The sequence below is a fragment of the Heloderma suspectum genome, chromosome 2, assembly GCF_057233095.1.
Source record: "Heloderma suspectum isolate Gila_16-S chromosome 2, 16-S_ref, whole genome shotgun sequence".
Lineage (NCBI taxonomy): Eukaryota > Metazoa > Chordata > Lepidosauria > Squamata > Helodermatidae > Heloderma > Heloderma suspectum.
The window spans coordinates 243,276,525-243,291,963 of NC_139459.1; the positions used below are offsets into that span (position 1 = coordinate 243,276,525).

The 15,439-nt window shown below is 40.7% G+C and overlaps 1 protein-coding gene across 7 annotated transcripts in view; it reads left to right on the plus strand.

Moving 5' to 3' along the window:
- Window positions 1-4,322, plus strand: part of SPDL1 (spindle apparatus coiled-coil protein 1) — a 29,515-nt gene extending 25,193 nt beyond the window's left edge. For 6 of the 7 annotated variants that reach the window (XM_084838634.1, XM_084838632.1, XM_084838638.1 and 3 more), the window contains one exon: window positions 3,598-4,284. In XM_084838634.1, coding sequence (XP_084694760.1) covers window positions 3,598-3,751 — 154 coding nt within the window. In that variant the 3' untranslated portion in view covers window positions 3,752-4,284. Of the gene's footprint in view, window positions 1-3,597 lie in introns of all 7 variants that reach the window. The other variant, XM_084838633.1, reaches the window with a different exon arrangement.
- Window positions 4,323-15,439: the final 11,117 nt, after the last annotated feature.

The window sequence follows — 15,439 nt, forward strand, 5'->3', positions numbered from 1 at the left end:
GCAAGACAAGATTGATTTAAATCAAGTTTCCCATTGATACTATTTCATGCGTCTCCTAAACGGTGGTGAAAATTTGACCACTAAACCATGTTAGTTTACAACCAGAGTATCATTTATACTGTTTCATTCTTACAAGAAGGCCTTGTATCTCTTTGTTGCTTTGAATACATTTTGCAGGGTTTCCTTGTTATCTTCGGAGGGAATATCTTTGAAATATTTCCATATAGGATCTTGCTTATTCCTAGTTGCCATGGCAGTTTAAGGTTAAGCATGAGAATGTAAGAAACTGTTCAATGGCCAATGCCAACTTCTCTTTTTTTCCAGTGTTGCTTCTTTCCCCTTTACTCTGCCTTGGCTCACCCTTACAAAAGCTACTTAGCAAACACAAATTAAATGCCTAGGACTGCCAGGTAGAAGCAAGGTCTGACCAGAAAGAGTAGATTAGTTCATGTTCATAGGTGAAAATAAAATACCTATGTTTTAAGTAAGATGTGCATAATCATATTTTAGAAATGATCAAATTGGTTCTTTTACATAGAAAAAGCTCCTTTTAACTCCATGTAGAGGCACTGATTTAATTAAGAGATAAACTGTAGGGATAATATGCTGTTCATATTATTTGATAGTAACACGAGTATTCTTTGAGAAATCTGGTGTCAACAATATTTACAAATTATAATTGTAAATTTAAATATTTTGTCCTTTAAAAAAATCATTAGTTTTAATCCACCTTGCCATGTAATTGTATGTTTAAGGCAATTCTATATTGAAGGTGATAAAGGATTAAGTTCTGCTAACGATGAAACAGGTAGGCAGGAGTTGGGGTGTGGAAGGTTTTAAGATGTGAATCAAATGGATGGATGTTGTATGTGAAGAGGGTATTTGGGTAGGGAAAATTTGGCCCATGAAATAGAAGGAACCATCAGTGGTCAGAGGGGAAGGAATAGATAGTGGAATTGTAAAGGAGAGATATAACTTCAAGGGGGGGGGGGTGTTGAGTGGCATCTGAGGGACTGAAAACTTATTGAAATTTTTTTATCTAGGTGTAAAGTTGGGTAGACCCTCTGAAAATGTGGGGCCAAACCTACATGTAGTCAGTGCAGATAGGTGTTTTTTTTTTTTAAGGGTAACATAACTTGATTTTTTGTGTTTACCTATTTTTCAAGTTGACCGTTGAGGATTTCTCATATTTAAATGTGCCTTGTGTGTACTCCTGAGGTAGCCTTTTCTTAAGCTGTTTGTTCATTGTGGAGGTGGGATTTTGAGATGAGAAAAGACACAAGTGTGGTTAAGAATTCTAAAGTTGGCTATGTTGGAAAAACTGGATCCAGAAAAAAACCAGTCTGAATTTTAAAATACTCCCACTAAAGACTGATAGAACAAGTTACTGCAATAGCATTGATAGCTAATTTTTGCCAAATGAAAGTTAGTGTGGATTGACTTAATGCAAATTTAATGTTTATATGTGCTAACTACTGCAATTAAACTTCTATGATACCCCACACCTCAGTGAGTCTGTCTCTGTCCACTTTCTCCTCCTCCTCCATGGCTTTGCCAGCCTCAATGGTGGGAGAGCATTTGCCTGAAAGTTGGAAGGGAAGATCAGCTGGGTTTAGGCAACCTGCAAACATTCACCTGGGAGACAGCAGCACCTCCCCTTTGCTTTCCCTTTAGGAATTGCAGTAGGGAGTAGAATACTTTTTCTCATATTAAACAGTGTGGTTTCATGATACCAACCAACATTCATTGTTTCATTAATGTGAGATATGCTGGTGCTAGGCTTGGTAAATCAGTCTAAGATGAGGGTGGGGGCTGGAGTTCACAGGCCTGGAAGAAAAAGGTCAAAAAGACCATTGGTATATAGACATAAATAGCAACCAACACAGCTACTATCTGATGCAGTACTTTAGAAAGTCCGGACAGAAGTAAGAGTCCTAAGGGACAAAGAGCAGAAGAGGAATGGGCCAAGGGGAAGAAAGGTGGTTCAAAGCCAGTTGAAAAGTCTAGTGAGTTCTCATTTGCTACACACAGCTGCAGCCCATCTTTTTGGCTGCACTTCCATACATGTACCCTCTAAAGATAGGAATTGAGCTTGTAATGGTATCGCTCAAATATAAAATTCAAATAAGGCACTTGACTTACAGACTTCTGACCCTCTCCTACATTATGGAAATGTCTTGCTACCCTTTTCTACAATAAAGGATTGTATGCAAGCTGCAAAATAGGGAATAATGCTAAGTGTTACTGTTAATTGTACCAGCCTCAGGATTGCAGCTGCATGCCTAATTGGGAGTCCAGAGTACAAAATGGCAAAGATAAGCTTTAGTTGAATTAGATGGTGCTAGTGATGCGTTCAAACCACTTGGTTTATGATAGCCTAGTTGATTGTCCTCTTATACTCATTTCTGAGACTTTGTCTAAGCCAGTTTTGCATGGTACATGCCAAAAGAAGAGTGCATGTGATTAATCAGATCGTGTCAGTAGAGTTAGCTGTGTGACTTTCAGGCACACATGGCACCCTCTGTAAGGCAGGGTACCAGTCAAGTAGAAAAGTCCTACACAGTCAGCCTCACCCACGCCATTGTGTTACTCATGAGCTCCCTTGCAGTGTGGGTCACACCACATGGAAGATGATCTCACAGTTCTGCATGTATCAATGGGGCCTGAGGGCAGGTACATTTGTACTGAGTTGCCAAATGTTTCTCTTTTCCCATAAGAAGGAGAAAAGTATCACGCTGCATGATATTGATAGGATGAATTTAGGCTTCCCAATTCTTCTTGTCCTTGGGTAGAGAAAGGCCCATTCTGCTTCCATTTCAGCCGAACAGGAGCGGAACTTTTTTCCTCTCTCCTTTTCTGTCTTGCCTGTGATAGAAAAGAGAACGGTGCCAGTGTTTTCAGAGTGCTGTATATTCACAGGCATTACTTGGTGCATGCAAGTGTCTGGGCTGAGGCTATGGCAGAGCTTCCTTACAGTTGCCCATGTTTTCTGTTTAATCTAGACTTTATTCACCTATATTATTAATACTACTAAATAATAATTTTGGCTTGCCTCTCACACTTACCAAGGTCAGTAATACATTAATAGTCTAAAAAGTAAAGTATTGCCATTTCTCTTCCACTTTAAGGAAGCTTTCATGCTTGTTTGCCTAGAAGCAGTTCTTGCATGTCAAAGGTGAGTGGTTATTTAAAAGTCTGATTTAACCTCCATGCAGAAGAGAATCCTGTGGCACAATCCTCAATTTCAGTACCCTCTCTGTACTAGCTAAGTTAGAAAAGATTTCTTGCTTGTGTTCCAGGTGTATCCACAAAATGTTAGTTTGATATGCTTGAACTACTAGCCACTGATAAATCTAGTGGACAAATAAACACTGTACCTATATGTGATGTAATTTGTTCATTTAAGCTTTGTCTTTATGGCTTTTTGTATGTCTGCTTCTTGCTGTATGGCATGGCTTGATGTAAATGTGTTAAAGCTAATAGTGAATTAGGAAATGATGGCATAATTCCATGGTATTTACCATTTGAGGGTAGCAATTTAATAAACATCATATGTTTAAGTTTAAAATGAAACTAGAGTGGTTGCTTTACCTATAGGTTAACATCTGAACCTGAAGTAAAGACAGAAGAAAACTATGGTGCTGCAGCTGAAGATGCAAGTAAACACGAGAAGAAAGGCAAAAAGAAAACTTACCCTATAATATATATGACTTCCAAACAAGGTCCCGAAACTCAGTGTACTCAGCAATAAAGTGAATACCTTCTATGTTACTGAGGGCCTTAGATTTAATTGTAGAGCAACATATTGGAACATTAAAACTTGACTGATGTCTTCAGTGCCTTTCATTAAATACTTGGGCTTTATATAGTCAGCCTTTAATAGTGGCTTTAGTGGAGTAGATATGGAATACTGAAACGATTTTTTTCAAATCTACAGTTGGGAGAAGCTGTGTAGCACACCTCCAAAGCTATTAATCTACAAGGAAAACAAGCATACAACCCAGTTGGCTAACAAACTATAAGATAACTTTAAAAGAGATATTCATACTAATATCATGAACTCCACATTGGAGTGTGATACATATGTGGTAAGTCATACTTGAGGTATGGCAAAATGTAGATTAGTGGTTTTCTCACCCCCCAACGTGTTGCAATAAGTGTGTCTGCTCTTTTTAGATGTATTTATGTGGTCAAAGTTGTTTCAAACGTTGGTTAAATAAAGTTCTGAAGCTATTGTACTCATTTGTGTTCTTCATTCTTTATTAATAAAGAAATTTTAAACTTAAACCAAAATTGTCCTGAAATTAAACATAGAATGCAGCATATCCTGGTTGTTTCCTCTGTTAGCCAACTGGTTCTGTGATACTAAAAACAGGGTCTAGATGAAGCTGAACATTTTTAGTCCCATTTATCTCAAATTGAAGAACATGCTGAATTTGTCATCTATATGCTAGGGGATGTATCCACTGGTGGTGTACCACCAATGGGAGGGAAGCACTGGCAGAACAGATATTCCCTTCCCCAAGTGCATCCCCATATCTGCTCCAGAGGGTTGGGGGACCTTCCAAGGTCTTTTTGGGGCACACACAGGGGCTATGGGGGAAGGAGAAGACAGGAGTGTCCTGTTGTACAAGTGGATTTCCGTTTGCTTGAGGATTGAGTTTAACCAAATGATAAATTTGGTGTTTTTTTTTTACTGTGGATGCACTCTACAGCACTATAAGCCTTGCTTTGAAAGCTGAAAAGAACTCCAAGTCCAAGTGCAGACCTCTCTGATTATGTGCTCTGCTAGAGAGAAAAATGGAGCAAATTAAAGTGGAAACAAAGATGACTTATTGATAATTGTAATCTCAGGATGGCCAAAAGACAAAGGCAACTGTGATGTATGTATAAGAGACTATTGGAAGAGCAGACATGAACTGTTATTGCTGGTATAATTTTCTAAGGCCGTAAACATGTAACTGTAAAGTGTAAAAAAAAATAGCATGAGCTGTGACAGCCACAGATCAATCAGGGAGTTGCTAATACAGTAGGAAACTAACCTGTTTGCATTTCCAACCAAGATAGGAAAGAGAGCCATTAAACCCTTCTGCCACCACCACCATCAGCAAAAGCAGACACTGATGTACTTGGAATTCAGAGGTTATGCAATAGTTAGATTGTTTTTCCATGTATCCAGAAATTTCCACACTACATGGATTACTGGTAACAAGTGGGACCTTAAACAAAACGTTGCTGTGTAGAACAGTTCAGGGTAACAATTGACCATGTCCTCATCCAGGATACTCCACACCACTCACACCCACACCAACAGTCAACATTTTGCGACCACTGAGTGTGAGTGTGCTCAGTCCTCATCAAGCAGTGCAGGGTGGGTCTTCCCCAACTTTAATCTGGTCAAGATAAATAAGAAATGGTACTATCCCAGATAAATGGTGTAGGTGTATAACTCAAGGAGTAATTTGTGTATGAGATGGCACTGCTGATAATTCATACTTTTTGATCTCAGATCAAACTTCTTTGCTGTGATTAGAGGAATCACTATCTTTTTGTTGCCTTTATTTCCTTTGCAGCTTTTCTTGAGGTATTTGGAAATCTGGTTTCCATAAACCAATAAGTATTGGTTTGTAATCTATTTTCTGCAAGAATTGAAATAGCAAAGAGATGGAAAACTGGAGGTACTGAGCCTAAGGGATTGGTTAGAAAGAATTTGAAATGTATTTACGAGCAGGACTTGCAAAAGAACTTTGCAGTGTATCATCACTACTTAACAGGAGGACTGTTTCTGTTCAGGGTTTCTGCCAGCCGTGACCTCTTTCAGGATACTATAGACTGTATGTAAGTAGTTCAAGTGGGACATCTCCCCCACCCCTCCGGTTTTCTTTTTTCCAACTGATGCGCATTCTGTGACTACTGAGCATGCTCAATCCTCACAGGGCTGTTTTCTGCAAACTGCAGGGTCCCCTGAGTATGCCTATTAGTTATGTATTTATTACATTTATATCTCACCTTTTTTCCTCAAGGAACTCAAGGCCAATATATCCCTCTTGTTTCTCAGTGCCCTTGTTTTGGTGCTTCAGTAATATTACAACACACAGACATGGTGGGGGATACTTCAATGTAATTGACAGGATCTATGCTTCTTCCTGAGCTAAGACTTTAACAAAAGGGGCAGAATAGGACTGTCCTGAGATATTTATTTTTTTTATTTGATTTCATTTCTGTACTGCCCAAGAGCCAAAGCTCTCTGTGCAGTTCACAAAAATTAAACCCAAAAAGCACGGGATAAAACAATATAAAATATAAAAGCATTAAAACCACAATATAACAATACAACCAGAATAAAACCTTGCAGCAATGCAGAGATTTAAAATACAGATTTAAAACACCAAAGCTAAAAGACTAGGCAGCTAAAATGCCCAGGAGAATAAAAAGGTCTTCTTCACCTGACACTGGAAGGAATACAATGTAGGTGCCAGGCGAACCTCTCTAGGGAGCTCATTCCACAGCTGGGGTGCCACAGCCTAAAAGGCCTTCTTCCTGGTAGCCAGCGGGATGGATGCTGTTCACATGGCACAAGGAAAAGTAGCCACATCAGTAACCAGAAAGATGGAATGATTTCATTCAGAAGCTCTTACTATGTAGAGAAAGTGAAACCACCTGAAATACTCAAAGTAACTTGTTAACCAGCTGGGACAGAAGAAGAACAAGGGAAGTGAATGGTAAAGAATCATTCCAGAAGATTGCATTAGTGTCCTCTTGGATAGCTAATGGAGGGAAGATGTGATGGTAGATTTTTTAAAAAACATTTAAATCCATAATCATGGCACCTTATGCCTGTGTCTTGGATCGCTACTATATGTGTAAGGGTATTTCCAGACAACAAAAATAAAATCAAATAAAACAATAGTATAAGGACTAGCTATGGCATTAAATATTATTGGATAATGCCAATATGCTTAGTAACACAATACTGTCATCCCTGGGAATGCATGAGATATATATAGTTCATGTTGCATATGAAATTATCTTTTACATAATATTTTCTTAATGAAGTTTGCAACCGTTATAGCGCCTGTGGCTTAGAGAGCAGTCTTACCTGTCCGAGGGCTGAAGGAAGTAAGGCTACTGATGACAGGGTGGGAGGAGTGACAGAAGCATTTCTGCCCTTCCATCCTCCTTTACAGCATTTCCACTAGATGGGCCTCTGAGCCGGTCTAGTGCAGCTGTGCTACTGGGGATAGGGCAATGGGCTGGGAGGCCATTGGATGCAGGGGATCAATGGCTCTTCTCCCCACCCACCGGCACATGCCCCCATCCTCCTCCTCTCATCCCATCCTTGAGGTTTCAAAACTGACCTTGGGTACAGTAGCCACCACAGAACTTTCCATACAGCTGGGGGGCTTGGGTGGAGGAAATCTGCACTTGGATCCCCTCCATGGTTGGAGCTCTGTCTCCTGCAAAGGTGGAGGGAATCTGCAGCATCCTATTGTCTGCGGGCCATAAGATTGTTCTGTTACTGGTTTAGAAAAACAACAAAATCCAAAGCTCTTTTAATGGCTAGTTTAATTCCATCTGATCTATGTGATGAGGACACTTACTGTTTTCATAAAAAGTCTCTTAAATAGACTGTTGAAATCTCTCTGCTCTAAATAGATCCTTTGTAGAATCTAATTGTCTAGTATAATGTGCTTCTTCCTGACCTCTGCCTGTAATTCTAGAAGTTCAAGGTCAAGTTGCACCTGCATTTCTTTCGAAATTTGTAAGTATTAGCAAGCAGTTCCATTTTTTTCCTTATCTATGCAGTTGTTCAGCATGTCCAAGGAACTAATTAAAATATTTGAACAAAGAACTTGGATACTTTAAACCATTATTGTGAGTATCTTGCTATACCCTTGACCATGGGCTAATGTCATTAAGGTAAATTATAACTGACATGTGTTCCTGAGTCAAATAATCAGTGCTGCTCATACAGGGCTAGGTGCTTTAGTCCCGTAGTGTAAGTCCTTATTCAAGTTATGTTGAAACTAGTAACTGAAAATAGCAGCTACTTTAGAATTGCATAATCTCAGGCCTGCTCTTCATGTTAATGTTAAAGAAACAAGTCCTCATACTTTAAAATATAGTCTAGCCATATGTGAGAAACTTAGGAATGGCAAAACTTGGGAAGCAGGTATGGTGGACATGATATTCTGTTTCCATGCTATGCCATGAGGTAGTAAAAGGAAAGAGTTAGCCAGCCCTATACATATATTAGAATTTTACAAATGCTATAACCGTGGTTTTAAAGTATACATTCAATTTCAATGATTCTTGGTGAAGTTGGATATCATATTTCCATATTTTACATGGCAGTTTAAGCAGGTCTCTTCAGTACTGTAGAAGTCTTATTTCCTTTTATTATGTGAAGCTAGCTAGTTTGGAAACTTGATTAATTTAATTTAGAAAAAATAATGGTTCAGAGTTCAAACTTGTTTAACTGTAGCTAATATTAAACTGCTCAGTGATACTTGAATTACAAAGGATATGAGAATAAAAGCTTTTTAAAAGGCTTTACTGGATAAAAGAACACACATGTAGCAGAATAACACATGTTTCAGATTCTCAGCTATGATCCATAATAAAACAGAAAAAGGCAGTTGTTGCCAAGCTGAGAAAAGGAAAGAAAGAATACTTTTTCCTTTACCTGTATAGCTGCAGAATGAGTGCACAAAGCACAACAGGAGTGTGACCATGCATTTGAAATAAGGCATGTCTCTTTTATATATAATTATGTACATAAGTACACAAAATTCCCCTTCATGGATCACTGCCTTGTTGTGGCGAAGGGGCTTGCGTAACTCAGTGAAGCCATAAGCTATGCCGTGCAGGGCCACCCAAGATGGACAGGTCATGGCAGAGAGTTCTGACAAAATGTGGTCCACTGGAGAAGGAAATGGCAACCCACTCCAGTATTCTTGCCAAGAAAACCCCATGGAACGTATCACAAGGCTAAAAGAGATGACGCCGGAAGATGAGCCCCTCAGGTCGGAAGGTGTCCAATATGCTACTGGGGAAGAGCAGAGGGTATTTCCAAGTAGCACCAGAAAGAGTGAAGCGGCTGGGCCAAACCCGAAAGGACACTCAGCTGTGGATGTGTCTGGTGGTGAAAAGAAAATCCGATGCTGTAAAGAACAATATTGTTTAGGAACCTGGAATGTCAGATCAATGAATCAAGGTAAGCTGGAGGTGGTCAAACATGAGATGGCAAGATTGAACATCGACATCTTGGGAATCAGCGAACTAAAATGGACAGGCATGGGCGAATTTAATTCAGGTGACCATCATATCTACTATTGTGGGCAAGAATCCCTTAGAAGAAATGGAGTAGCACTCATAGTCAACAAAAGGGTGGGAAAAGCAGTACTGGGGTACAATCTTAAAAATGATAGAATGATCTCAGTACGAATCCAAGGCAAACCATTCAACATCACAGTAATTCAAGTCTATGCCCCAACCACTGAGGCCGAAGAAGCTGAGGTTGATCGGTTCTATGAAGACCTACAACATCTTCTAGAACTAACACCAAAAAAAGATGTCCTCTTCATCATAGGGGATTGGAATGCTAAAGTAGGAAGTCAAGAAATCTCCGGGATAACAGGCAGGCATGGCCTTGGTGTACAAAATGAAGCAGGACAAAAGCTAATAGAGTTTTGCCAAGAGAACATGCTGATCATAGCAAACACTCTTTTCCAACAGCACAAGAGGCGACTCTACACATGGACGTCACCAGATGGTCAATATCGAAATCAGATTGATTATGTCCTTTGCAGCCAAAGATGGAGAAGCTCCATACAGTCAGTCAAAACAAGACCTGGAGCTGACTGTGGCTCAGATCATGAGCTGCTTCTTGCAAAATTTCGTCTTAAATTGAAGAACGTCGGGAAAACCACTAAACCGTTCAGTTATGACCTAAATCATATCTCTGATGAATATACAGTGGAGGTGAGGAATAGATTTCAGGGATTAGACCTGATAGACAGAGTGCCTGAGGAACTATGGACGGAGGTCTGTAACATTGTTCAGGAGGCAGCAACTCAATCCATCCCAAAGAAAAAGAAATGCAAGAAAGCCAAGTGGCTGTCTGATGAGGCTTTACAAGTAGCTCACAAAAGAAGGGAAGCGAAAAGCAAGGGAGAAAGGGGAAGATATACCCAACTGAATGCAGAGTTCCAGAGAATAGCAAGGAGGGACAAGAAGGCCCTCCTTGCTATTTCTTTGCATTGTTAAATGAACAATGCAAAGAAATCGAGGAAAACAACAGAATGGGAAAGACTAGAGATCTCTTCAAGAAAATTGGAGATCTCAAGGGAACGTTTTGTGCAAAGACGGGCATGATAAAGGACAAAGAAGGCAGGGACCTAACAGAAGCAGATGAGATTAAGAAGAGGTGGCAAGAATACACAGAAGAACTATACAGGAAAGATCTGAATGTCCCTGATAGCCATGATAGTGCGGTCACTGAACGTGAGCCGGACATCCTAGAGAGTGAAGTCAAGTGGGTCTTAGGAAGCATTAGTAACAACAAAGCTAGCGGAGATGACAGTATTCCAGCCGAGCTATTTAAAATCCTAAAAGATGATGCTGTTAAAGTGCTGCATTCAATATGCCAACAAATCTGGAACACTCAACAGTGGCCACAAGACTGGAAAAGGTCAGTTTACATTCCAATTCCAAAGAAGGGCAACGCCAAAGAGTGTTCAAACTACCGCACAATTGCGCTCATTTCACATGCCAGCAAGGTGATGCTCAAAATCCTACAAGCTAGGCTTCAGCAGTATGCGAACCGAGAACTACCGGAAGTACAAGCGGGGTTTCGAAGAGGCAGAGGAACTAGAGATCAAATCGCCAACATTCGCTGCATCATGGAGAAAGCAAGAGAATTCCAGAAAAACGTCTATTTCTGCTTCATTGACTACGCTAAAGCCTTTGATTGTGTGGATCACAACAAACTCTGGCAAATTCTGAAAGAGATGGGAGTACCAGACCACCTTACCTGTCTCCTGAGAAACCTGTACGAGGGTCAAGAAGCAACAGTAAGAACCAGACATGGAACAACCGATTTGTTCAAAATTGGGAAAGGAGTACGACAAGGCTGCATATTGTCACCCTGCTTATTTAACTTATATGCAGAGTACATCATGAGAAATGCCGGGTTGGATGAATCAGAGGTCGGAATTAAGATTGCCGGGAGAATTATCAACAACCTCCGATATGCAGACGATACCACCCTAATGGCAGAAAGCGAAGAGGATCTCAAGAGCCTCTTGTTGAGGGTGAAAGAGGAGAGTGCAGAAGCTGGTTTGAAACTCAACATTAAAAAAACGAAGATCATGGCATCTGGCCCCATCACTTCCTGGCATATAGAAGGGGAAGAAATGGAAGCAGTGACAGATTTTATTTTCTTGGGCTCCAAGATCACCGCAGACGGTGACTGTAGCCATGAAATTAAAAGACGCTTGCTCCTTGGGAGGAAAGCTATGGCCAACCTAGACAGCATAGTAAGAAGCAGAGACATCACCTTGCCGACAAAGGTCCGTCTAATCAAAGCTATGGTTTTCCCAGTAGTAATGTATGGCTGTGAGAGCTGGACTATAAGGAAGGCTGAGCGCCGAAGAATTGATGCTTTCGAACTGTGGTGCTGGAGAAGACTCTTATGAGTCCCCTGGACTGCAAGGAGGTCAAATCAGTCCGTCCTAAAGGAAATCAACCCTGAGTGCTCATTGGAAGGACAGATAATGAAGCTGAAGCTCCAATATTTTGGCCACCTAATGGGAAGAGAAAACTCCCTGGAAAAGACCCTGATGCTGGGAAAGACTGAAGGCCAAAGGAGAAGGGGACGGCAGAGGATGAGATGGCTAGATAGCATCACCGATGCAATGAATATGAACTTGAGCACGCTCCGGGAGAGAGCGCAGGACAGGAAGGCCTGGCATGCTATGGTCCATGGGGTCACGAAGAGTCGGACACGACTGAACGACTGAACAACAACAACAACACAAAATTACTTATTTCTAAAATCTTCCAAGTCTTGTTAACTGCAGTAAAGTATACTGTGTGATATCCAAAATAAGACCCGTACAAAACACACAAGCCATAAAAACAGCAGGAGCAAAACTAAGAATAGCATTTCTTTTAGAAGAAGACCAATAATTAATTGATCAGTAGTGTCCTATGAACGTCTAAGGAAACAGAAAGATTTACAGCTGGTGGCAAAAAAAACAATGTGTAGGATAAAAGCATTTTCCTCAGCAGGTAATTTTTTAGAGTGAATACCATTACTAAAGAAGCTTTCCTACATATCACAACAGACATTACCATTAAAATGGATAGCGTATGAAGCACAGTCTCATTAGCAATATGGGGGTGGGGAGAGCTGGCACTGAGGTATAAAGATTCATATAGATTTGCTAAATGACTAATTTTATGTGCTATATGTAAAAATGTACACAAGCAAGAAAAATGCTTTTGTCTGATGCTATGGCTGTTAACCAGGACTGGTCCCCTTGTCTGCGTTCACACGTCTTCACATGAACTAACATAGATACATATGCGCGTACCTGAAAAACACAAAATATTTAAGATCTTTTGCAGAGGCCAACAGTAGACTATACAAAAAGGCAACCTTTGGGGGCACATGGACACATTTGGCAATTCGAGAAACTGTCCTGAGCACCATCACAAAATGAGACTGGGTATTCTACCAAAATGGGTGCTGCCTAAATGCTACAGTGGGTGCTTTACAAAGAGTGAAGCCCCATCTGAGCATACATGCTAGCAAGGTTGTGCAAATGAAGAAGGCAGCTCTGAGCCTAGAAATATGAGTCCAACCCCAGATGGGAGGGATGGTGCTTAGGAGTGGATCATGGGGAACTGGCAGCTTTCCAGGCAAACTTCAGGATGATCTTAGAGCAGTGCAACATAGGGTGTGTTGAGACCCATGAAGGACACTCTCAAAGGAAGTTTGGACTCCATGGCAGTTACAGGATTCAGGCAAAGAGTACAAAGGAGGCAATAAGTTTGGGCATACTCTGTACGGGGTTAAACAAAAAATTAAATAGCTGGCTCTGGGGAATGAATAGGAGCCTTCCAGAGTTTCCCGGTGTGTTGACAAAATTTGGGCTGGCTAGTTGAGCACTATAAAAGCCATGCTTCCAAGACACAAAAAGGTGAGGCTTCCTAGAATAAAGAGTACCACAAGGAGTACCTGGTGATGCTTTAACCTGATGAACTCTATTGCGGTGAGGATACTTCATGATCGGACCTTATTTCCCACCAATGCACTAGATTAACCAATTTAATTTACCCTCATGGGTTGCTTGACTAAGGTGGTGACATGATGTTCACCAAGGCATTTGGCGTTCCCATTGTCTGCCTACTCACATGAGGGCAACTCCTATTAATTTTGTTAACAGTAGAGGACTCAATGACCTGGTTTGCACGACATGATGCACTTGTCGTAGGTTGTTTAACACAGCACCTACTGAAGACATCTTTATTTCAAGAAGCCTTGTTTAACCAGCCACAGTTTTTGTTGGTTTTTAATATGTTTTATTATTTATATGTTTTTTTCATTTTTTTCTTTTATTGTTCACCACTCTGGAAACTACTTAAGTGTGGAGTGGTATATAAATGTTGTAAATAAATAAAATAATACATAAAGGACGATCTGTGGGTGCCACTTTGCATATCCAACCCCCACTTGGGGTTGTCATGTCATGTGAACCCAGCAAGTGTGGGTTATATGAAGGTTAAACAACCCTTACATAACCCACACTTGCTGTATATGCAAAATGGTGGCTGCACACCCCCACCCCGCCACACATACATTGTAGCTTCACTGTGGGTAAATAGTCCATGGAGGGCTGTCATATTGTGCGAACCCTCTTACATTCATGAAACTTAAATACATAGCTTGCAGATTACCATCAGAATTCTTTTGCTCCAGGCTGCCATGAGGCCTTTGCCCATAGCAGAACAAAAGAAATACTGGATGTATTATACAAGATGCTAGAATGATGCCAACAAAGACACATGTAAAGCCATCATGGCTGAGTTTCTCAATAAGAACTGAGAATGGTAAACTGAATGTTAATCTGAAATGAAAACCTCATACCTTTTCTGAGATTTATGAAATTTAATGTTTCCTCTTCATTGGTGCAAAGTGCACAGTGTGAACATTTCCATAACAACAAAGAGTCTTGTGGCACTTTAAAGAATAACACATTTATTACGGCATAAGCTTTTGTGGACCAGAGCCCACTTCACCAGATGCATCAGATGCATATCTGAGTTGGTATATATGACTGTAGAAGCAAGAAAAGAAAAGTTTAACAGGTTAGAGGGGAATGAAATTAAAGAAATACAGGCAGTGATAATTAAAGCTTACATGTATGTAAAATAATTACAGTGGCTATTCACAAAGTAGCGTTGATCCTGGCATTGATTTGTTAACCTTTGACTCCTATCTAGAGAAAATGGACCTTGCCACGGTCATAGAATCATAGAATAGTAGGGTTGGAAGGAGCCTACAAGGCCATCGAGTCCAACCCCCCTGCTCAGTGCAGGAATCCAGGAATCATACAAGCCATGGCTACATCCAGACTAGACTTTCAATTTTGTAATGCCTACCTTGGGCTTTTCTAGGTATGTCTTGTAGTAGATTATTCCTCCTGGGTGCCAGTCTGGCCCGATGTAAAACCTTACATTGTGAATCATACAGATGTGGCATCACACTGCATGGCTGTAGACAATGGATTGTTTTGTGTTCTAGGTAGAGGCTGGAAGCACGTAGACTTGTGTAGCAGGCAGTAAGTAGGCTTCCGATATAAGCACTACTTTATAATTTTGTCAAGTATGTAGTTGCATGGTAGTGTCCAGAAAACGCACCTGCTGCAACAGCTGTTCTAGGCTCAAGTTAATGGTGACGTAAAAGTTGTTGAAGTCCTGGTGGAATCTCCCCAAAGCTTCTTGTCCATGGGTTCAGATGATAAACATATCATCACTGTGTCTCGGGTACACAAGAGACTTTTGAGAATAGGAGCTGAGAAAGTGTTGTTCTAAGCCATGAAAATGTGGAGCCATGCAATTACCCAAAGTAGTGTCATTGATCTGAAGATATACAGTCAGGGCCAGAAATATTGGAACAAGGATAACTGTTTTGGGGGTTGGCCTCTGTACACCACCACATTGAAGTTGAAAGGAAACACACCCAGATGGGAGCAAAGTCAGGACTTTCACCTGTAATTCAAGGGGTTTGACAAAAGTGGCTCATAAGTAATGGAACAAATGGCTGACAAGCAGCTGCACGGCCAGGTGTGGCCTGTTTCCTGGGCACCCTATGACCAATCAAGCAGATAAAAGGCCTGGAGGTGGTTCTGAGTGTTGCTTTTGCATTTGG